The sequence below is a fragment of the Tiliqua scincoides genome, chromosome 2 (assembly GCF_035046505.1).
Source record: "Tiliqua scincoides isolate rTilSci1 chromosome 2, rTilSci1.hap2, whole genome shotgun sequence".
Taxonomy (NCBI): Eukaryota; Metazoa; Chordata; class Lepidosauria; order Squamata; family Scincidae; genus Tiliqua; species Tiliqua scincoides.
The window spans coordinates 105,544,878-105,569,125 of record NC_089822.1 but is presented as its reverse complement, the minus strand read 5'-3'; the positions used below and the strand labels follow the sequence as shown (position 1 = coordinate 105,569,125).

Genomic DNA, 24,248 nt, shown 5'->3' with positions numbered 1-24,248 from the left:
GGATAGGATTGGGCTGTTAGTCCTATGCACGTCTACTCAGAAGTAGGTCCCATTAGACTCAGTGGGGCTTACTCCCAGGAAAGTGTGGCTAGGATTGTAGACTTAGTCCTATGGACGTCTGCTCAGAAGTAGGTCCCATTAGACTCAATGGGGCTTACTCCCAGGAAAGAGCGCCCCCTCTTGAGCTTGGGGAAGCGAAGCGCCCTTGAAATCCCGCGGGCGGAAGCGAAGCCTCCGGCCGACCTCCACGCAGCCTCGCCTCCCTCCGCGCCTATCAGGCTGAGCGTCGCCGGGGCCAGCGCAGCTCCTCCCTCCGACTCGGGAGAGGAGCGAGCCAAGGGCAGCCCAGGCCGGAGTCGCCGCGGGGCCGCGCTTGGTGCTGTGGCCTCCTGCAGTCGCGGGTGGTGAGAAGAGGGCGCGAGGAAGCGCAGCGTCTGGCGAGGCCATGCTGGGGCTTGCTGCCGCCGCCACTGCCGCCGGTGAGTGCCTCTGCTCTGCAGCCAGGGCGGGTCTTGCCCTGCCGGGTTCAGGGTCGGGTGGGAAGGCCTGCCCTGGGGGGCAAAAGGGTGGCAGCTGCAAGGGGGGGCGACAGAGTGCCTATACTTCAAGCAGTGTGACTCAACCAGTGCTAGGGGTACCACCAGTGGTACTTGGGGTGGTGGCTGGTGGGACATGGGACCCCTGGGCACGTGCCACCGAGGTGAGACGTGACATGACTTGGCATGGAGGGCACAGCTACAAGGCCTGCCTTTCCAATGCATGAGAAAGCCTTCCCATCCATCCTGCAGCTCTTAGTGGTGCTTGTGGTGTTTGCCGCATCGCATCTGGCCTCCCAACCATCCCCACCAGTTATTTCCAGTGGTACTTCCATCTGGACCGTGCGATGTAGGATAACTGTTGAGAACCACCGCTCTTAAGCCAGCCATTTCCAACCACTGTGGTCTTCTGCAGGTGTGCCCTGGGAGTTTGGGGGAGGGTCATTTATTGGAGGTGTGAGCCTCCCCACTGACAGCATGGTGTGCCTTGTCAGGGCCCGATCCTATCCAACTTTCCAGCGCCGGTGCAGCCTCAGAGGTAAGGGAAAAAATGTTTCCATACCTTGAGGAGGCCTCTGCGACTGCCCACCCAATGCAGGATGTAGCGCATGCCCCATTGGTACAGCTGCACCAGCACTAGAAAATTGGATAGGATTGGGCCATCAGTTGTCAAAAAACTGATGGTGTCCCTTGACAATTTTTGTACCTTGTCAGTGTGCTGTGAGATGAAAAAGGTCGAAAAACACTGTTTTAAGCATTGTGTAGAAGAGGAAATTTTGGCTCAACATGGGTTTAAAAAGCTGCACCTGCCAAAATTCTCTTTTCTGTGCCAGTGTTTCTCAAACTGTGGGTCAGGACCCACTAGGTGGGTTGCAAGCCAATTTAGGTGGTTCCCCATTCATTTCATTAAGTTATTTTTAATATATTAGACTTGATGCTACCATGCTATGTGGCTGAATTTGGGGAAATATTACAGGCCTATACTTTTAACAAGCTACTATCCTTTTAACAATGATAGTAAATGGGACTAATTCCTGGGTAGGATTGCAGTTTAGGATTGTTAAAAATTTTCCTGCTTGATGTCACTTCTGCTCATGACATCACTTCTGGTGGGTCCTGACAGATTCTCATTCTAAAAAGTGGGTTCCAGTGCTAAATGTTTGAGAACCGCTGTTCTTTGCAATGGTTAGAGGTATGGGCACTGTGTTATCCCCCTGTGTATCTGGTTATCCTAATAATGCGTGCAGTAAGAAACTGGAGAGGAAATAGCCTTGCAGCCCCATTCTGTCTGTGTGCAGTGATGCTCAGACAGTACCTTCCATATAGGGCTTACTCCAGAGTACACAGGTGCATGAGATTGCACACAGATGTTCTCTTGCAGTGCAAGATTTGGTTTGAGAATCCAAAACCAAGTGAAGTGCTTACTTCTTTATTCATTCCCTGTGTTTCATTTCAATACAATCCTTTCCCATTTTTTTCCCCCAGGCAAAGTTGCAAGGAGCTTGGACAAAAAATGTGTTTCTGCTGCACGCATGACCAGAGGGACACACTGGATGCTTAACAGAACATTGTGCACAAAAACCCAGGAGGGCAGTGCACAGAAACCAAAACCGGCTGCATCAGGTAAGCTGGAATAAGTTTGTCTTTGTAATTTACAAACTTAAGAACATAAGAACCGCTCTACTGGATCAGGTCATAGGCCCATCTAGTCCAGCTTCCTGTATCTCACAGCGGCCCACCAAATGTCCCAGGGAGCACACCAGATAACAAGAGACCTCATCCTGGTGCCCTCCCTTGCATCTGGCACTCTGACATAGCCCACCTCCAAAATCAGGAGGTTGCACACACACATCATGGCTTGTACCCCGTAATGGATTGGAAAAGGTGCAAAAGAGAGCGACTAAGATGATTGCGGGGCTGGGGCACCTTCCTTATGAGGAAAGGCTGCGGTGTTTGGGCCTCTTCAGCCTAGAAAAGAGATGCCTGAGGGGGGACATGATTGAGACATACAAAATTATGCAGGGGATGGACAGAGTGGATAGGGAGATGCTCTTTACACTCTCACATAACACCAGAACCAGGGGACATCCACTGAAATTGAGTGTTGGGAGAATTAGAACAGACAAAAGAAAATATTTCTTTACTCAGCGTGTTGTTGGTCTGTGGAACTCCTTGCCACAGGATGTGGTGATGGTATCTGGCCTGGACGCCTTTAAAAGGGGATTGGACAAGTTTCTGGAGGAAAAATCCATTACGGGGTACAAGCCATGATGTGTGTGTGCAACCTCCTGATTTTGGAGATGGGCTATGTCAGAGTGCCAGATGCAAGGGAGGGCACCTTATCTGTATATGTTTGTTCAGAAACTGACTTCAATGTGGCTTTATTCCCAAGTAAGTGTGCATAGGATTGCAGCCTGGGAGCCAGGCCTGTTGAATTCTGTGGAACTTCTGATTAGATTATGCTATTAAGCTATGTATAGATGGCAAAAAATATTTTAAAAAATAGAATATGGTTGTGATACTAAAATCAAGCTGAGCCGTGCTTTTATTTGAAAATGTTTCTTGTGAATAATGAGCTGATTGGTCACCTTGGGCAGCTTGAGGAGACTGAAACCTGCTTTCCTCTCCTGCAGGGGTGGCATGTGTCTCCATACTCCTTGAACCCTCTCCCCCCCCATTGCTTCCTCTGTGTGTGCCTGCTTGCACACACAGAGGAAGAAGGATGGATGAAGAGGGAGGGTGTGCAGGCAAGTCATCCACTCCTATGGATGAAGAGGGAGGATGTTCAGGCAAGTCAGAAGGCTGCCCATGTCCCGCCCCCCCCCCCCACTTACAAAGAGCACTGTGTGCAGCCTTTTTTTTTCATGCCATTTTCTTTGAAATGAACTGGAGCAGGAGATGCTAAGAACCCAGAAATTCTTTCTATTCTTCTTTCTCCAGGCAGCATTTCCTCCCACCAAGTTGGAAGAGGATCAGAGCCCCCAGTGGAATGGCAGGCTAGAGAGGGTAATGGACAGATGGGCTGAAGACTCATCTGTTTGCTCCCCTTCGAAGGGTACCATTTCCATGTGATCCTTCCAGGTTGCTTCATAGCAAAGCTGGCCCTCCCCTCCTCTATTATCTTTCTGTGTCGGCATGTTTCTGAATCACATGAAACTGTTCTATTGTATTCAGGCCAGGTTAAGAGTACTGAAGAATGGAGAATTTTGACAGGTACAGTTTCTCCTGCTATGGCATCACTCTGGCATCACATCAGTTTCTGGTGAATTGCTCCTTTTTTGAAAGTCTTATCTAAGAATGTTTCCCGAAGTTGTAGTGTTTATGCGGAGGCGCTAGTTTTAGCCTTGGTATGTTGGCAATAAAGCAAAGCACACTTTGCACCTGCACAGAGCACACTCGGTGCGGCCTTGGTGACATGCTAAGTCTGAAGCTCTGTAGCCTGTCAACAAGAAGATGTTATGGAGAATCATATCTAGGAATGTGGATTGCGGTTAAGCTAGAACTAGCTAGTAGGCAGCCAGTATAATCTTATTAACCTTTAATAACCCTTAATGTTGTAATAGTATTGTGTCATGTTTTTAAGATTCAATAAAGGCTGAGCAGGCTAGCCGAGAGGAGTGCACTCTCTCTCGATCTCCCAGCATTCTGCTTCTAGCTCTCCTGCCAGCATTTTACCCTTTGAATCCATGACTGCCGTCTCATCCTTGCTCTGATTCCTTGCTCTGATTTCAGTGCCTACTAACCCTTCAGTGCATCTGCTTTCTGTACTCCCAGCAAGCCACAAAGCCCTAGGCATTGTGGGCTTCCTAAGCAGTGTCAAACTACAACATCTTTCAGTGCTCTGCACTCCCAGCAAGCAACAAAGGCCCCAAAAGCCTTGGTTGCTCCCCAAAGCAGCATCTTGCGCTGCTACACGAAGTCCTCTTCCCTCATGACAAAAGCCAGCAAACAGAAGCAAAACATGAGGGACCTGTTATCATAGCAGTTTTTAAAGCAGGCATGTTAGAAGGTTCAGATGTTATGTTGCTTCCCCAAAAATCCTATATTCAGTAGCTGCCTGTGGTACTGTGCTACCACATTCTGCACTGCAGTTATAATCTCAATAGATGCTCTAGCTTGGGGGAAGCTGGTATTTTTCTAGATGAGAAGTATTCCGGTTTCCCACAACATAAGGGAAGATAGTTTCAGCAAAGAGTGACAGACATTCATTTTTGTACTTACAAATGATCTAAGAGGTTTTTATTCCATATTTCCTTCAAAATGCTCTGAGCGGATACATAGTCACAGACACTCTTTATTATATTAGGAAGTCAGTGATGAAAGTGGAAGTGGGCGGGTGGTCTGAGGTCAACATGTGATTGAGTGGGAATTTGAACCCAAGTCTCCTGAGTCTAGGTCCAGCAATTAGCATGTACTATGGTAACTGTGGGAACATTAATGACCTTTCTTGCTCTCTCAGGCTTGATGTCCCAAAGGATCCTTTTCTTTAACAAGCTGGAATCTGACCAGCTCTCAAAACAGCATAGCTAGAGAACTCTGGATGAATCCTGCTGAAATGGATTTCTATTGTGCTCAAGTGTTGCTTTCATGATGATAATCTGATCACTTTTCTCTTTCAATATTATATTGCTAGGTAGTTTAAAGGTAAACAATAATTTAGAATATTTTTTTTTTCTGTGTTCTTGCTGTTTTGTTTTTATGCATTACATTTTTCAGATGACGAGTGTTTTGTAGCCTGAACTGGGTGGAGGATTGTGGTAAAAGTCCCTGCCCTTTCCATCCCCATCCCACCTCTTTACTTAGACAGACTGGTATGCACTACCAGTTGGCAGCAAACCTATCTCAGTTGGAAACTTGGCTTCTTTAGATAAGGACTCAAATCCATACCCAACACATGGCTTATCTGTGAATGGCATTTTTGCACAAAGGACAATGGCTGTCGAAGGTGAATATCTCAGCAGCTTTTAGGTTGCTGAATGTGCACAGAAGCTTCTGGGAAGTTGGAAGTGTCCAGAAAGTGGGGGTGGTGGTGGCAGTGGAATAGTCATCATAGATGATGTTTCTTCTTTGAGCCTCTTCTTCCCCAACTAACAAAAAGCAACTAACAAAAGGTGTGACTTTGGGTTAGCTAATTAGACTATAAAACTTGCATGATTTCCTGGGACTTCAGTATGCAATCTCACAGGATAAATTTGGTTGCCCACAAATTATAAAGAGCAGCGTCACACACTTTCCCTTTGAGCATTTGCCTAGATTTGATATTAGGAGCACCTGATATTAGCACCTGGGGCTAATATTATAGTGCCGTTGTACAAATCGATGGTAAGGCCACACCTGGAGTATTGTGTCCAGTTCTGGTCGCCGCATCTCAAAAAAGACACAGCGGAAATGGAAAAGGTGCAAAAGAGAGCGACTAAGATGATTACGGGGCTGGGGCACCTTCCTTATGAGGAAAGGCTACGGCGTTTGGGCCTCTTCAGCCTAGAAAAGAGACGCCTGAGGGGGGACATGATTGAGACATACAAAATTATGCAGGGGATGGACAGAGTGGATAGAGAGATGCTCTTTACACTCTCACATAACACTAGAACCAGGGGACATCCACTAAAATTGAGTGTTGGGAGAGTTAGAACAGACAAAAGAAAATATTTCTTTACTCAGCGTGTGGTCGGTCTGTGGCACTCCTTGTCACAGGATGTGGTGATGGCATCTGGCCTGGACGCCTTTAAATGGGGTTTGGCCAAGTTTCTGGAGGAAAAATCCATTACGGGTTACAAGGCATGATGTGTATGTGCAATCTCCTGATTTTAGAAATGGGCTATGTCAGAATGCCAGATGCAAGGGAGGGCGCCAGGATGAGGTCCCTTGTTATCTGGTGTGCTCCCTGGGGCATTTGGTGGGCCGCTGTGAGATACAGGAAGCTGGACTAGATGGGCCTATGGCCTGATCCAGTGGGGCTGTTCTTATGTTCTTATGATGCTTCTTGGAGGTTCACTCAACCCATTTAACTGTTTAAGAGTGAGTGCAAGAATAACAGAAGTATATAGGGTAGTAGTAGTTGGCAACCTTCAGTCTCGAAAGACTATGGTATGGAGGCGCTCTGAATGGTGATTCTGGAGCAGCATCTAGTGTGGCTGAAAAGGCCGATTCGGGAGTGACAATCCCTTCCACACTGGGAGCAAGTGCAGTCTGTCCCTGGTCTGTCTCCCTGGCTATGGGCCTTTCTTCTTTGCCTCTTTGCCTCAGTCTGTTGGCCAAGTGTCACTTCAAACTGGGAAAGGCCATGCTGCACAGCCTGCCTCCCAGCGGGCCGCTCAGAGGCCAGGGTTTCCCACTTGTTGAGGTCCACTCCTAAGGCCTTCAGATCCCTCTTGCAGATGTCCTTGTATTGCAGCTGTGGTCTAAGTGCAAGGAAAGTGCCCTACAGAAGTTCTCCATAGAGGAGATCCTTTGGGATCCGCCCATCATCCATTCTCACGACATGACCAAGCCAACGCAGGCATCTCTGTTTCAGCAGTGCATACATGCTAGGGATTCCAGCTCGTTCCAGGACTTTGTTGTTTGGAACTTTGTCCTGCCAGGTGATGCCGAGAATGCGTTGGAGGCAGCGCATGTGGAAAGCGCTCAGTTTCCTCGCCTGTTGTGAGCAAAGAGTCCATGACTCGCTGCAGTACCAAAGTGTACTCAGGACGCAAGCTCTGTAGACCTGGATCTTGGTATGTTCCGTCAGCTTCTTGTTGGACCAGACTCTCTTTGTGAGTCTGGAAAACATGGTAGCTGCTTTACCGATGCGTTTGTTTAGCTCGGTATCGAGAGAAAGAGTGTCAGAGATCATTGAGCCAAGGTACACAAAGTCATGGACAACCTCCAGTTCATGTGCAGAGATTGTAATGCAGGGAGGTGAGTCCACATCCTGAACCATGACCTGTGTTTTCTTCAGGCTGATCGTCAGTCCAAAATCTTGGCAGGCCCTGCTAAAACGATCCATGAGCTGCTGGAGATCTTTGGCAGAGTGGGTAGTGACAGCTGCATCGTCCGCGAAGAGGAAGTCGCGCAGACATTTCAGCTAGACTTTGGACTTTGCTCTCAGTCTGGAGAGGTTGAAGAGCTTTCTGTCTGATCTGGTCCAGAGATAGATGCCTTCTGTTGCAGTTCCAAAGGCATGCTTCAGCAGAACAGTGAAGAAAATCCCAAACAAGGTTGGCGCAAGAACACAGCCCTGCTTCACTCTGCTTCGGATGTCAAAGGGGTCTGATGTGGAGCCATTGAAGACAACAGTGCCCTTCATGTCCTTGTGGAAAGATCTGATGATGCTGAGGAGCCTGGGTGGTCATCCAATCTTGGGGAGAATCTTGAAGAGGCCATCCCTGCTGACCAGGTCGAAAGCCTTTGTGAGATCTGTGAAGGCTATAAAGAGTGGCTGTCGTTGTTCCCTGCATTTCTCCTGCAGCTGTCTAAGGGAGAATACCATATCAGTGGTGGACCTGTTGGCTTGGAATCCGCACTGCGATTCTGGATAGACGCTCTCTGCAAGTACCTGGAGCCTCTTTAGTGCAACTCGGGCAAACAGCTTTCCTACAACGCTAAGGAGAGAGATGCTGCGGTAGTTGTTGCAGTCACCCCTTTCGCCTTTGTTCTTGTACAGCATGATGATGTTTGCATCCCTCATGTCTTGAGGTACTCCACCTTCTCTCCAGCAGAGACAGAGGATTTCATGCAGCTCAGTGACGATGATCTCTTTGCAGCACTTTAGGACTTCAGCAGGGATGCTGTCTTTTCCAGGTGCCTTGCCAAAGGCAAGGGAGTCCAGGGCCATGTGAAGTTCTTCTAGGGTTGGTTCACTGTCAAGCTCCTCCAACACAGGCAGGCACTCAATGTTGTTCAGCGCTTCTTCAGTGACTACATTTTCTCTGGAATATAGCTCAGAGTAGTGCTGCACCCAGCGTTCCATCTGCTGCGCCTGACCCTGAATGACCTTGCCTGCAGCAGACTTCAGAGGGGCAATTTTCTTCTGCGTTGGACCTAGGGCCTGCTTGATACCATCATACATCCCCTTGATGTTGCCCATGTCAGCTGCTATCTGTATCTGGGAACAGAGCTGGAGCCAGTAGTCGTTAGCACATCTCCTGGCAGTCTGCTGGACTTTGCTGCGAGCAGCTTGGAGGACCTGCAGGTTGCGCTCACTGGAACAGGCCTTGTATGCTGCTTGAGCTCTTCTCTTTTCCTCAATGACTGGTTGTAACTCCTCAGAGTTGGCTTCAAACCAGTCTGCCGCCTTGGTCTTCTTGCCGAATATGGACAAGGCGTTGTTGTAAATGGTATTCTTGAAATGTTCCCGTCTGTTGGATGCGTTTGCGTCGGCCGGGCCTGGAAGAGATTCCTCAAGCGCTTGTGCAAATTCCTCCACTTTTCTCTGATCCCGTGTCTTGCTGGTATTAGTGCGAGGTCTTCCTTCCTTTTTTGTGTGGTACAGTCGCTTTGCTTGCAGTTTCACTCTGCTGCACACCAGCGAGTGGTCGGTGTCACAGGCAGCACCATGATAACTGCGTGTGATCTTGATGCTGGGAAGGCTGGAGCGTCTGGTGAGGATCAGGTCGAGCTGGTGCCAGTGCTTTGATCTTGGGTGTCTCCAAGAGACTCTATGTTGGGGCTTCGTGTTGAAGAACGTGTTGCTGACACAGAGACCGTGATGACAGCAAAACTCTAGCAGGCGTTGGCCATTTTCGTTCATCTTCCCAGTGCCGAACTGACCTAAGCAAGTGGGCCACGAACTGTTATCAGCACCAACTCTAGCACTAAAGTCGCCGAGGATGAACAATGGCTCTTTTACGGGGATCTTCTTGATAGTGGTGGCCAGGTCATCATAAAATTTGTCTTTGGCTTCTGCTGGAGACGACAGAGTTGGTGCATAAGCACTGATGAGAGTGACAGGTCCTGCTGATGACTGGAGCTGCAGGGACAAAATTCTTTCACTTCCCACAGTAGGTGGGATGATGGATTTCAGCAGGGTATTTCTGACCGCGAAGCCAACACCATGTTCCCTGGTTTCGTTTGGTGGTTTTCCCTGCCAGAAAAATGAGAAATTTCGCTCCTTGATAGATCCGGAATCTGGCAGCCTAGTCTCTTGAAGGGCGACGATGTCCATCTGCAGTCTGTTCAGCTCCATGTCGATGACAGCTGTTTTGCGTGCTTCGTCTTTGGCTTCTGCTGGAAACTGCTTCTGCTTCTGACAAAAGCCAATTTGTCTTTGGCTTCTGCTGGAAACAACAAAGTTGGTGCATAAGCACTGATGAGAGTGACAGGTCCTCCTGATGACTAGAGCTGCAGGGACAAAATTCTTTCACTTCCCACAGTAGGTGGGATGATGGATTCCAGCAGTGTATTTCTGGAGTGAGTGCAAGAGTGAGTGCAAGAATAACAGAAGTACATAGGGTAGGGAAAGTAAATACTCAGAAAAGTCACATCCGGTTTTACTACTGACACCTTACCACCTTGCCAACTTTTGCTGCCCCCTCCTTCCCCCTCCCCCTTTATGTTGGATTATTTTTGTTGGATTATATAGCATCACAATTTTGGGCCTTTTAAAGCAAAATAAAAATTAACAATAAAAGTAAAAAAAAAAATTGAACTTTAAAATAAATTATAGATTTTTACCTACCCTAATTAGTGACTTTTAAAAATTCTTGACTTTTCCTGTCCCTTCGTTGAAAGGTTGTAAATGAACAAACTTTTATTTTTACTGTTTTATATATGGTGTATCAGTTCACTTGGGAGGGAGGAGTTTGTCACCATTGTTCCCTCAAAGATGTTCAGCTGTGCAGTTCAAAGCTGAGTGGACAGCTTTTCAGTGGTGGCAGTAAGAACTGCTTTTCTCAAGTTAAAAAGCAGGAACAAGGAAATGGGTAGTTAACCACTAGGCACTTCACTTATCTTGCTCTCCAACTATCTTTTACAAGGATATTCAGTAAAGAGGAAGGGGCTCCAACCAGCAGTCTGTAACCCAGACAGTTGTTACTGGGTATCCAGCTCCTGTTTCTGATTAACCAAGAATGCTAATGTGTTTCAAACATTATGCAGCGTACAAACTAAATTATCTGCATCCAGACCAAATACAATATTCGTGGATTTAATTAAGAGATCACGGTGCCAATGTTGCCTTTTGAATGAGGTCCCTGGCTTTCATCAGCTGTGTTTTTTTCTTCCATGCTGTCTCTAGGTTCCTCCTTCAAACTCCCTGGACACAGTCCCTCTGACTGGGACAAGAAGTTCTTGATATGGACAGGTCGGTTCAAGAAAGTAGAAGACATACCAGAAACGGTGTCGTAAGTTCTATTTTCACTATTAGATTTGTGCATTGTTTGCTGTAGTGAGTTGGATGCTAGCATATGCAGAGGCATTGTTTTCCACTTTAAAAAGTGCTTAGAGGTTTGCCTAGAATAGGAAAAACTTAACATGATGAGTTACATTGATCAGGAACTAAATGAATAGGAGATGATGATGATGAGATCTTTATTGGCATAAACATCATAAAATCACACAACGGATCCATAATCACATGGCACGCATCTAAAATGCTCCATAAGCTAGCCTGCTACAGGTCTAAACTTTTGATCCCATTTCCTGAGAACTCATAACTGTATAGACAAAAAGGGCAACATTATCAAGAGTTTTCCCCTCCTCTGTTGACAGATGGGCTTGCAGCGCATCTGCCTCTGCCCAGCCCTGGAGATGCGCCAGAATGGTTAGATATTTCTGGCAATGAGGCTTGTTCAAGGGGCAAGACAAGAAGATATGTTCAAGTGTCTCCACATGATTCAAGCTGCAGGGACAGAGCCTTGCTGACAGAGGTATTCCCTTATACCAGCCAATTTCAACCACTGTGCCGTGATACACTGGTATGCCGCGACTAGTCTGCAGGTGTGCTGCAGAAGTTTGGGGGACAGTCATATTTTAGTAGCGCCAATGGATATGTGAGCCCCCCACCAGCAGTATGGTGTGCCTTGTCAACTATAAAAAAACTGATGGTGTGCCTTGACAATTTTAGTGCCTTGTCAGTGTGCCACAAGATGAAAAAGGTTGAAAATGGCTGCCTTATACGATCTCCATAAAAGGGCCGAAGGAAGGGTGTTGCATCCCGTCAGCATAAAGGCTCTTCTTAGCTGTGGGTTATGCAGGTAAAATAGGTAAGATGGCATCCTGCCAAGCCAAACAGGTACAATGGAAGAACAAGAGGTTTTAGCCATATTATTTAGCTCTTGGCATTCAATGTCAAGAGTTATCTCCCTGATAGCTCTAAATGCTGCAGTTTGACCTCTCATACCCAGCCTCTCAATTGCAAGACCTATTGATTTCAACTTGGCAAACAGAATAATTATCCCATATGGTGGGACCATTTCTGATACCAGTTGGTACATCAGACTATCATTAGCCACGTTAGAATATGAGAAATCATATTAATCTGATTAATATGAGGATAAAATTTTGTGATATGAGCATAATACTCTCAAATGTGTCAGGGCTGAGATTTGTCACACCCTGGAGCCCTTCTGAAAGGTAGGCTGATGCAAGATGTAGCAAGTTACAAGCTCTGAACATTGGATCATTCACAATTCATTTTTGAAATCCCTAACTGACCAGTAAACAAAGTTCTTGGCTTTGGGCCAGCTCATTATTAGACTGTAAAACCCACCTAATTTCCAGGAATGGTTTTGTACTCAATTTCACAGGCAAAATCTAGCTGTTTCCCACAGATTATAAAAAGCAGGGTCACACACCTCCCCTTTGCATATGGGGAAAATTTGGTGCTTCATCCGTCCATCTTTAAGGTAGGTGTGTGTGTGTGTGTGTGTGTGTGTGTGTGTGTGTGTGAGAGAGAGAGAGAGAGAGAGAGAGAGAGAGAGAGGATCAAGAACCTGGAACAGCACGAATAAGTGGAATAGGGAGAGTAACCAAAGACATTGTCAGGTTTGTTTGCTGCTTGCATATTAATGTCTTTGTCAACCTTTGCTGCAGTTTCAAGAGCATTTGTGCATTGTAGCTTGGAAGAAGTTGTTCCATGGTCATTTCCTTTACTGCCATCATTCTTATTGTTATACTTAATTTTTCAGAAAATTCAGAATATTTTGGCAAAGACAGGACATATTAAGAACTGGGGGTGGGAAGACATGTAGATTTGTACAAGAACACGGCTGCAGTTCTGTTCATAAAGCATAGATGCTGTCCACATTCATGTGGAGGGAGTGTGAGTGTATTAGCAAGTCTCATCTCTGTGCTGACGTGCATCCAAAGCCCCACTTTCTCATCTCTTTATGGAGGATATGTATCTACATCAGTGACAGATGCTCTACACGGGAAGAGAAATTCTTCATGATTTAAGAATGTCAGCATGATAATTCCAAGGTTTCCTCAACCAGCATTCACAATACATAGCTCTGACTGTGGCAAGTAATATTATTGCCATAGTCAATATCCTTACTATGAGCCTCTTACGATTATGTTTAGTTTGCCCCTCAAAATTTCAAAGTAATTTTTTTTTCAAGCATCAACTCATAACTTATTATTTAATACAGTATATCCATTCATACTTCTCCAATATCCTTGTGCTTTTTTGCAGTTCTGTCAAATATAGGCAAATGTTCACTGCTCTTATAGTGTAGCAGTTTGACACTGCTTGGGAAGCACACAAGGCTTGGACCTTGTGGCTTGATGGGAGAGTGCAAAAAGCAGAAGCACTCTGAGGGTTGAAAGTGGAGCTGAAACTGCGAGGGGCAGAGCAAATGAATGAGAGCTGGCAGACATTCAGAGGGTTGATGCAGGGAAGCTTGAAGCTGGAACAGATCTGAGATCTCGCCCCCTTCCTGCAAGCTTTATTCATTCTTAAACATGTGTCGCAATACAACGAGGGTTACTAAAGGTTACAAAGATTACACTGCTAGAAAACCAAAGATTACACTGCTAGATTTTAATCTATATAAATTCTAATCGATAAATGTCAGTAACTACATAACTATTCAGCTGGGAAGGATCATAGAGTTGCAATGGGCCAATAAGACCATTGAGTTGGACCTCCTTCCAATGCTACTGTTCACAACTTCGAATTCTTTGATAGATGGCTATCCAGCCCTTTGCTTAAAGACCTCCAGGAATGGTCTGTTAACTTCTGAGACAAACAGTACCACTGCTGAACTTTGTATCACCGGGAAGTTCTTCCTAATGTCTAAATGAAATCTCCCTTGTTATAATTTAAATTCATTTGTCTTGGTCCTATCCTCTAGAGCAGGGGTACCCAAACCCCGGCCCTGGGGCCACTTGCGGCCCTCGAGGCCTCTCACTGTGGCCCTCAGGGAGCCAACAGTTTCCAATGAGCCTCTGGAGATTTGTTGGAGCCCGCACTGGCCCAACACAACTGCTCTCAGCTTGAGGGCGACTGTTTGACCTCTCATGTGAGCTGTGGATTGAGGGCTCCCTCCACTGCTTCTTGTTTCACGTCTGTGATGCAGTAGCAGCAGCAAAGGAAAGGCCGGCCTTGCTTTGTGCAAGGCCTTTTATGGGCCTTGAGCTATTGCAAGACCTTCATTCATTAATATAAGTTCATCTTTAATATATTCATTTATGTAAACTTATGTAAATTTATTTAAATTTTAAATGTAAATTAATTCTTTTTTCCCCCGGCCCCCGACACAGTGTCAGAGAGATGATGTGGCCCTCGTGCCAAAAACTTTGGACATCCCTGCTCTAGAGCAGTGGTTCTCAAACTTTTTAGCACCGGGACCCACTTTTTAGAATGACTGTCAGGACCCACTGGAAGTGACATCATCAAGCAGGAAAATTCTTAACTCCCCCATACAACAAAATTAAATCAATTAATAAATTAAAAGTTTACAATAAGTGTAAAAATGTATTTAAAATAAAGAATAACCTTCCTCAGCAGTTGCTGATCTGTTTCAAAAAAATTCCTCGAGCATCCCAAAGGCTGCAATCCTATCCATACTTACCTGGGAATAAGCCCCATTGACTATCATTGTTAAATGCATATGCATAGTAGTCTGTTAAATGTACAGATTTGTAACATTTCCCCAAATGCGGTCACATACTATGGTAGCATCAAATCAAATATATTAAAAATAAAGTACACAGTGAAATAAATGGGGGCCCACCTGAAATTGGCTCATGACCCACCTGGTGGGTCCTGACCCAGTTTGAAAAACACTGCTCCAGAGCAACTGAGAAGAAATCCACTCCATCTTTCGCATGACAGCCCTTCAGATAGTTATAGATTGTCACCTCTGAACTGTTTCTTCTTCAAACTAAACATGCCCAACTCCTTCAGCCTGGCTACATAGCCATTCCAGTTGCATTTCCCTTGACCTGATGCAATATTTTTTGTCAATGTCCCTCTTAAACTGTGGCACCCAAAGTTAGACACAATATTTCATGTTTGGTTGAGTAACACAGGATACAGTGGTCCTATTACTTCTTGAAGTCTTGACACTGTACTTCTGTTGATGCAGCCTAGAGCATTTGCCTTCTTTCCCACCATGCCACACAGCCAGTTCATGTTCGCTTGTCGTCCGCAAGCACTTCCAGATCTTTTTCACACGTGCAGACAAGTATGCCCAGTCTTTGTGTGTGCTTCTGACTTTTTCCTACGCAAGCACTTTTATCACTGTGAAGTGCAATGTTTATATTTGTCCAGTTTTTCATCCTGGATCTAGTTCCTGTCCTCTAGCGTATTAGCTGCCCTTCCCAGTTTGGGATCATCTGCAAATTTTGATGAGCATTCCCTCTACACCCTTATCCAAGTCATTTATAAAGATTGTGAATGAGACAGAGCTTTAAGGCACCATATTTGTCACTTACTTCCAACTTGCCAAGGAGCCATTGGTGAGCAGTCTCTGAGTTCATCAACCAGTTACTGATTCACTTGACAGTAGTAGCATCTAGTCCACCAGGATGTCGTGGGAAACCTTGTCTAAATCTGTAGTGAAATCCAGCTATAGTATGTCCACAGCATCTCCCTGATCTACCAAACTAGTCATATCATCACTGAAGGAGATAAGTTTTGTCTGGCAAGACCTGTTCTTAAGGAAATCATGCTGACTCTTAGCTCTCCTTTCTAAATGCTCACGTGCAGGCTACTTAATGATTCGCACCCAAACCTTCCCAGGTACTGATGTCAAGCTGATTGTCTGGCAGTTCTCTGGGCGTGGTTTTCCCTTTCTTGAAGATGGAGGCAAAGTTTGCTTGCCTCTGGTCTCCTGGCACGTTCCTTGTTCTAAGATAATGCCTGCTAATTCTCTGAGCACTTTAGGGTGCAGCTCATCCAGTCCTGAAGATTTAATTTAGAGAAGCTTAAATGATCCTGAGGCAGCAACTGTTACCCTGCACATGCCTGATCTTGTCTGATCTCAGAAGCTAAGCAGGGTCAGGCCTGGTTAGTACTTGCATGGGAGACCGCTTGGGAATACCGGGTGCTGTAGGCTTATACCATAGTCTTTCGAGACTGAAGGTTGCCAACCTATATAAATGATCCTGAACCACATCCTTACCTGTTTTGGACCATAGTATCCTCACTCCCTCCTTTCTTCTTTTTTCACTAGGTTGAACGCACTTGATTTGCAGGAGAAGACAGAGGCAAAGTAGAAATTAAGTTGTTCTGCCATCTCTCCATCGCCCATTCAGATTTCACCATCCATCTTGTGTGTGGATGCACAACTTCTTTGTTCTTCCTCCTGTACTTAGTGTAACAATAAAATCCCTCTTCATTTTTCTTCACCTCTTTTACTAAACTAATCTCACTCTAAGCTTTAGCCCTCCTGACTCTCTCCTTACACTTAACAGTTAATATACTTCTATTAATCTATCAATTTACTCCTCCTTCCACTTCCTATACATCTCCCTCATGTGCCAATTCTTCAGAAAGCTCCTTGTGGAACCAGTTTGGTTTCTTTAGGCACCTACCCATCTTCTTCCTGACTGGAATTGTTTGAGATGGCTCCTTCAGTATCTTGCAAGAAACGCCCATCCATCTTGAACCACCTTCTCCCTGAGGATTTCTACCCAATAAATTTTGCCCAGTATTTCCATCATCTTATCCAAGTCTGCTTTTCTAAAATCCAGCGTACACATCTTTCTCTGCTCAACTTTCTCCCTTCTTCTTGTTGTGAATCCCAGGAGGAAATGGTTTTGACAGAACAATCCCATTTAAAAAAAAAAAAAAGCTAAATCTAAATATATTATTAAGCTGTAGCTCAGATCGCTCTTCTGTTCTTATCCCTGGCAATCAAGCCAACTTAATATTCATAACTGTTGGAGTTAATGGAGGAACTTCTGTTACCAAATACTGTTTATACTTTGTTCATTTTCTTATAATATTCTGCAATATTTGGCTTCTCAGAACATCTTGAGTGTACTCTTCTGTCCAAAACAAACAAGCCCAAGGGTATATCAACACCGAACGTTTCTATTTCCCAGGATGGATCACTTTTTAAACTTCCTGTCCCATAATAACACATTTAACTTTGCTGTATGATGATTTTTAATAACACATAGTACTTCTAACCCTCCTTTAGTTTGCTTTATTATATTTGCCTTTTATTTGGGTGGCGAAAAATAATTTCAAATACATCTATTAGTCATTGCTTTATTTTATTGAAAACCTCCCAAGGAACTTTCAAAGGAAGAGCCAAAAAGATAAACAAGAATTAAGGAAATGCATTCACTTTTATTGCCCCCAGTCATCCAGTTTCGATCTTTCTTTCCTGCCCATCTCCTCAATTTTTATTTTCAACAATTGAGTACTTTGCCTTTCCAGTTCCAGAAGAAGTTCAATGTGCCTTATGAATTAAAAAGACAGTATAAAACTATCAAAAACCAGAATGAAACCATGAAACACTAGGTAAGTAGTACAGTAATTTAGCAACAATAACAGGAAGGGAACAAGTTAACCAATGGCCAGCTCAAACATAAAGGTTTTCAATTCGTCCTTTGAATTGTCAGCAAGGAGGGAGCCCATGCTGACCCGTCACAACTACACTCTCAGTGTGAGGGCGACTGTTTGACATCTCACGTGAGCTGTGGGATGAGGGCTCCCTCCACTGCTTGCCGTTTCACGTCTGTGATGCAGCAACAGCAGTGAAGGAAAAGCCGGCCTTACTTGGTTGCAAGACATTTTATAGGCCTTGAGCTATTGCAAGACCTTCATTCATTCATATATAAGTTCCATCTCTAATATATTCATTTATGTAAATTTATTACCTGACACCCGACATAGTGTCAGAGAGATGATGTGGTCCTCCTGCCAAAAAGTTTGGATACCCCTGCTTTATACTGATAATTTATGCTTCGTTTTATATTGTAAGCCATCTTGGATATTGTGACCCATAGTGGAAAGGCAGAATATACTGTAAATAAACTTAGACAGTATAGTTGCCCCAGAGTGACTTGTGCAAGTCCTTTTGTTTTCAGTTGCAGTGCAGGGAACAGCTGTCAGCCAGATTACTCTCTGATTTTTTTTCAGATTAATGTACTGCAAAAGCAGTGTAAGCCGCTGAAATATGACGATACTGTGTTTGCTCTAAGGTTTGAGATGATCGATGCTGCTCGGAACAAGATGCGTGTGAAGATGAGCTATTTAATGATTGCCTTGACAATCCTGGGCTGCATAATTATGGTTATTGCAGGAAAACGGGTGAGTACAAAATGGGTTGTGTGGAGTATGATTGTTCCTTTACAGACTACCCAAATGTTTCTTTTGGGAACAATAATCAAAACAACCCTGTAGCAGTCGTGTTAAGAGAAGGGTATTTGCGCCCCTAGTAAAGCAAGCAAAAAATAAAACAGTATGGAAATAAAATGTTGCTCATAAGAATGTTTACAGTGCTCTTCTTGTAAGGGGGAATTTTGTTATAAAAAGTTGCAGTTTCCCTATTATAGATGTGTTAATTCTGCATATTTGCACTTCCATAGTTCCAGCAAGTTCACTTATGTGACCACCAGATGGAATATAAAACAAATTATGTTCTTGAAAGTTCCTAAACTTCACTGAAGAGTGTACAATAAATGAACTAAATATTCATAGAAGAGCAACCTCACATAGTGTAGAACTTGGACTTCATCTCTCACTTCTTCCAAATGTTGCTTCTCCAAAGTGCTAAAGACAAATTTCTGTTAATACAATTATATATTTTTATAATCCATTGCAATTTGTATCCTATCCTCTTTCCGGAGAATGTTTATAGGGACTGTGCCATTTTATCTTCATGAAAGCCCCCTAGATGGACTTAGAAATGGCGACTGAATAGTTTACCCACTGAACTTTCAGCACCTGGCTCTGTGGCTTAATACTGTACAGAGACAAATGGTGTAGTAAAGGCTCAGGTGAGACTGTGCTGATTGAGAGGTAGTTACATTGGAGAAACATTATTTGTAACTTAGATCACTGCTTAAGACATAGGAAGAATTTTTCTAAAGGCAATCAGAAGCTGTGGATCAAGCTAAACGTTGCATAAAGTATGATGCAGCCTGGTGGGAGGGTAGGTTTACTTAAAAATGAATAAATGAAATGGCAAAAATAGAGCAGCTGGGAGTGGGGGGTTTGAGCTTTGGGACTTTGTCCTTATCGCTGTTCCACTTCCAGTTGTGCCCCCCTTTAATTTTAAATAGGAAAAGGATGACAACTTGTACTTAGGAATTTTTTTTTGCCTTTATCAAGATTCCACACCCCCATTTTCCTTATCTACTCATAGAAATGTGGGTAGAATAATTCTGCTTTTGGGACTATTCCCCCCCAAAGTGTGTTTGTGTGTGGGGGGATAGGATAGAGCTTACCCTGGCAGGGCCTATGAGAGGGATTTTGTCAGGAGCTACAATGTTTCTTCTGGGCCCCTTCCCAAAGGAGGAAGAGGGCAAAGGGCAGAATGGGGGGGGGGCAAAATAAGGCAGAGGGAGGATGCCGACAGCCACAATAGTCTTTGGAGCCCAGGTCTACTAGGCTTCTTGATGCAGAGCCCAAGTCTACCTGATCATGCAGCACTGGCAGCTAGTGATATGGAAAACCGAACACACTCCTAGGTCTCTCTCTAAAATCTTTGAAATATAGAAAATTGATTGCAGAAAATTAGCATCATTGTGTTTAGGCTCACACTAGAATCGACCAAAATGAACTTGTGCAGCAGCAGCCCCACACCTGGACCCTGAGCTTCTATACACTCCTTCATGGTTATGGGATCCACAAGCCAAAGAGCTACTGTAGCAGGCCAGTTTCCTCCCAGATTTGACACTGTGGATCATGGATGCAATCTTGAGCCCAGTATGTATGACTTGCAGCAGCAGGTAACACTACATGTGCGTGGTTGTGCCCGAGCATCAGGCACAGACAGTGAGTTCAGATGAGACAGGAAAATGTCAGATCCCAGGAACTTTCTGAGCCCCTCCTTTGGCCCCTTTCTGACTATGAGCCCAGGTACAAATTACCCCCTCTCCTAGGCCCTGTACCCTGGTATACATCATGTCCATTCTGTTCCTCTGGCAAGGGCTGGACCTAGGCGAGCTGCCTTGCCTGCCAGGATGGTTATGCCATCAGTGTCTCTTCTCCTTGTAATGAACTTTTTCCTCAAATATCTTCTCCAAAAAGGCACTGGGGGTTGTAACATGCCGGTCTCCTGTGGGTAATACGTTTGCCTTTTGGTGCCCTCTTGTGCTGTTGTTGGGTAATGCATTGGGCGGATGCTCTTTCTACCCTAGCTTTTGAGGCAGGCAGGACCACAACGGGGGAGGGATATCTTTCCATGTGACAAAACCAAGTGAAGTCCTGTTGTCTACAGAAGCAAGTGGGAGACCCAATCAAGGATACCCATCTCAAATGAAGAATAGTGCTGATGTACTTACAGGATTGTTTTCAAGGAATTATAAAAATAAGAACAGCCCTGCTGGATCAGGCCATAGGCCCATCTTCCTGTATCCCACAGCAGCCCACCAAATGCCCCAGGGAGCACACCAGATAACAAGAGACCTGCATCCTGGTGCTTTCCCTTGCATCTGGTGTTCTGACATAGCCCATTTCTAAAATCAGGAGCTTGCACATACACATCATGTCTTGTAACCTGTAATGGATTTTTCTTCTAGAAATTTGTCCAATCCCCTTTTAAAGGCATCTAAGCCAGATGCCATCACCACATCCTGTGGCAAGGAGTTCCACAGACTGACCTCACGCTGAGTAAAGAAATATTTTCTTTTGTCTGTTCTAACTCTCCCAACACTCAATTTGAGTGGATGTCCCCTGGTTCTGGTGTTATGTAAGAGTGTAAAGAGCATCTCTCTATCCACTCTATCCTTCCCATGCATAATTTTGTATGTCTCAATCAGTCGCTTTTCTAGGCTGAAGAGGCCCAAATGCCGTAACCTGTCCTCATAAGGAAGGTGCCCTAGCCCAGTAATCATCTTAGTCGCTCTCCTTTGCACCTTTTCCATTTCCAGTCTTTTTTGAGACGTGGTGACCAGAACTGGACATAATACTCTAGGTGTGGCCTTACTGTTGATTTGTACAATGGTATATAACTCATATGTTACCCGTTTTGTTCTCAATACCTTTTCTAATGATCCCAAGCATAGAATTGGCCTTCTTCACTGCCGCTGAACATTGGGTTGACTCTTTAATTGAGCTGTCCACCCCCCCCCCCCAAGATCCCTCTCCTGATCTGTCACAGACAGCTCAGAACCCATTAGCCTATATGTGAAGTTTTGGTTTTATGCCCCAATGTGCATGACTTTACACTTACTTACATTGAAATGCATCTGCCATTTTGCTGCCCATTTGGAGAGATCCTTTTAGAGCTCCTCACAATTGCTTCTGTTCTTCACCACTTGGAAAAGTTTGGTGTCGTCTGCAAACTTAGCCACCTCACTGCTAAACCCTTTCTTCAGGTCATTTATGAACAGGTTGAAAAGTACAGGTCCCAGGACAGATCCTTGGGGCACACCACTTTTCACCTCTCTCCATTGTGAAAATTGTCCATTGACACCCACTCTCTGTTTCCTGGTCTTCAACCAGTTCCCAATCCATGAGAGGACCAGCCCTCTAATTCCCTGACTGTAGTTTTTTCAGTAGGCTTTAGTGAGGGACCATGTTGAACGCCTTCTGAAAGTCCAGATACATAATGTCCATGGGTTCATCCACATGCCTGTTGACATCTCTAACCAGGTCCTGAGTACCACACAATATTAAATCCAGTGTCACCTGTCCTCTGGTGGACTCCATGACTAGCTGCTCTAAGGCACAGTCATTTAGCATGTCAAGAAATCAGGTCTCTTTTGTGACCAGAACACAAATTGACCCAGTTGTCGTGAGGATAATTGAAGTTCCCCATGATTACAACCCTGTCCCTCCTTGTCACCTCCCTGATCTGTTTCCTCATTTCAAGGTCCCCTTCAGGTTTCTGGTCTGGAGGAAGATAGTATGCCCCCAATATTACATTACTCCTCAAGCCTGGTAATTTAATCCACAGAAATTCTATGGTGGAGTCGGACTGGCCTTCAGTCTCTGCTGGATTCTACCCCTTTTTTAACATAAATAGCCACCCCACCTTCAACACACCCTCCCTGTCCCTCCTGTAGAGTTTATAGCCCGGGATTGTGGAATCCCACTGATTTTCTGCATTCCACTAGGTTTCCGTTATGCCCACTATATCAAAGTTTATTTGTCACCAAACACTGTATGTGATGTGAACTACTCACAAATAATGTTTGTGAACTACTGTGAATGCTCAAAAGCATCACGTAAATGGTAGGTATTAATTGTACCGAGACTAAATAGTGGTGTAGATGGCCTTAGGGAGCTGAAGTATCAATTCATTCTGTCAATGTTCCAGTTAAAAAGCCCTATGAACTATTTATGACAACTTTTGTGATGTCTTTATTTGGCACCCTTTGTTCTCCTGGTACAGGCTGTTGGGAGGCATGAATCCCTCACAAGCCAGAACATGGAAAGAAAAGCTCGCTGGAAAGAAGAGGCTGCTCAAAGTGCCTCTGCAAAGCCGTAGTCAGGAACACTGGACCAGAAGGCACAAGTGTGATTCTCTCACTGTTTAGTTGGAAAGAGGAACAGTGGGAGGGAGGTGTTTTCACTTGTCACTGTCTGCTGTTGTAGAAAGATCAAACATAATTATTTTGTAGTAATCCTAAAGTTCTAATCTTTCCTAAGGAGAATTGCATATTTTGCTAGTATGAAATACCTGTTACAGCTATTAAAGAAGGCTAAATGAGATATTTCATGTGTCAAATCTAGTGGTGTTCAATTCCTTGTTACTGGTTACATTAAAATTATTGAATCGTCTATCAAACATGTACTGTCCTGTCAATGTGTGCTAGGGCCTATTTAAGGTGTGGGATTCAACTTGAAAACGTGAGTTTAAGAAAAAGGGGTGGTATAAAGCCTCTTATTACATATGGGACCTCACGTTTCAGTCCAATTTGTAAACATGAGTTGGTACAAGGGTAAAGGAATATGCTCTCAAGATATTTGCAAGCTATGACCACATGCTAATTTGTAATGTCATCCCATAGCTAGAGGTGGTTGTTTGCTGTAAGATAGGTTTACAGCCTAAGTCATACTGAACACAATGGGCTTACTAAGTAAGGTAAATAACACTGTTTTCAAACACCTCTACCTATAGCATTTTTTGCTAATCTTAAGACTCTCATGCATCTTCCTTGTTTCAGGAAATGAAATCATCTACTGATAACATGAGCATCAGTCTGAGAGGGCCTAGTATCTACTGAACAATAGACTAACCCTAGCACAGGGACAAATGTATCTGTATGCAACATCTCTATAATGAGCTTGTTAAGTAGACAACATGTGTTGCACAAAGGTATTTTTGTGTGTTCCTTAACCTCTGCATGTAGGGATTTGATTTTGTTGCTTTGATGTAGACCTTCACATTTGTTTCTGCTGAAATTTGTTTCAGCCTAGTTTTTTCTATTCTATCAAGGTCATTTTGCATAATCTAAAATGTTATCACTTCCATTTTTGTGACATCTGCAGATTTTATAAGGATTCCTTTCACTCCAACCTCTAAATCAATGTCTTAAATGTAGTATATATTGAATAAGCCCCATAGTACCCCACTTTGCAGTTCTCCTGTGTGATATGTTCTTAACTCCTTTGAGGAGTTATTTACAGCTGCAGTAAATCCACCTAATGGTACTTTCATCTAGCTTACATTTGACCACTTGGCTAACCAGAACACCATGGATCTTTGTCAAAGGCTTTGCTAAAGTTAAGATGAATGACACCCACAGCTTTCTTGCTATCCATCATTAAGCAATTAACCAGAATCAAACAAGGGATAAGATTAGCCTTGCAGGATTTATTCTTCAACAGTCAATAGTGCTTCCTATTAATCACTACAATGTTATTAAGATACACACAGAATGACTGCTTTATAATCAGTCTGTCTTCTGTAATTTCTAACCTGCCTGTTGTTTTTTGGGAAATAAAGACATTAACCTATTGTTAATGGCATCTCACTCATTTTCCAGGACTTCTTAGCATTCCTCACCAGTCTTAGATCATTATCAATCTGTTTCCCAGACACTGTCTCTTCAAGGTTGGGCTACTTGCCTGAACTCATCCATTGTGGTGATCCACCTTATCTTATATATGTCTTTTTATTTTTCACTAACCTTTTTCTGTGCCCACATTGGCATACTAGA

At 44.3% G+C, this 24,248-nt stretch overlaps 1 protein-coding gene and 1 pseudogene across 1 annotated transcript; both read left to right on the top strand.

Annotated features, from left to right (window-relative positions):
• Positions 1 to 286: 286 nt before the first annotated feature.
• On the top strand, positions 287 to 24,052 carry FAM162A (family with sequence similarity 162 member A). Its single transcript, XM_066614725.1, has 5 exons — positions 287 to 479; positions 2,022 to 2,159; positions 10,753 to 10,858; positions 18,117 to 18,225; positions 22,478 to 24,052. The coding sequence occupies exons 1-5, from the start codon at positions 446 to 448 to the stop codon at positions 22,571 to 22,573; spliced, it is 483 nt and encodes a 160-aa protein (XP_066470822.1). The 5' UTR covers positions 287 to 445; the 3' UTR covers positions 22,574 to 24,052.
• LOC136642629 (5S ribosomal RNA) lies at positions 15,902 to 16,018 on the top strand (annotated as a pseudogene).
• Positions 24,053 to 24,248: the final 196 nt, after the last annotated feature.

Bases quoted from the DNA above. Each gene is read 5' to 3' on its own strand.
- FAM162A (XM_066614725.1), top strand. From the start codon at position 446: ATGCTGGGGCTTGCTGCCGCCGCCACTGCCGCCG. The intron at 2,160-10,752 runs GTAAGCTGGAAT...TGCTGTCTCTAG, and splicing joins ACCAAAACCGGCTGCATCAG to GTTCCTCCTTCAAACTCCCT. The intron at 18,226-22,477 runs GTGAGTACAAAA...CTCCTGGTACAG, and splicing joins TGGTTATTGCAGGAAAACGG to GCTGTTGGGAGGCATGAATC.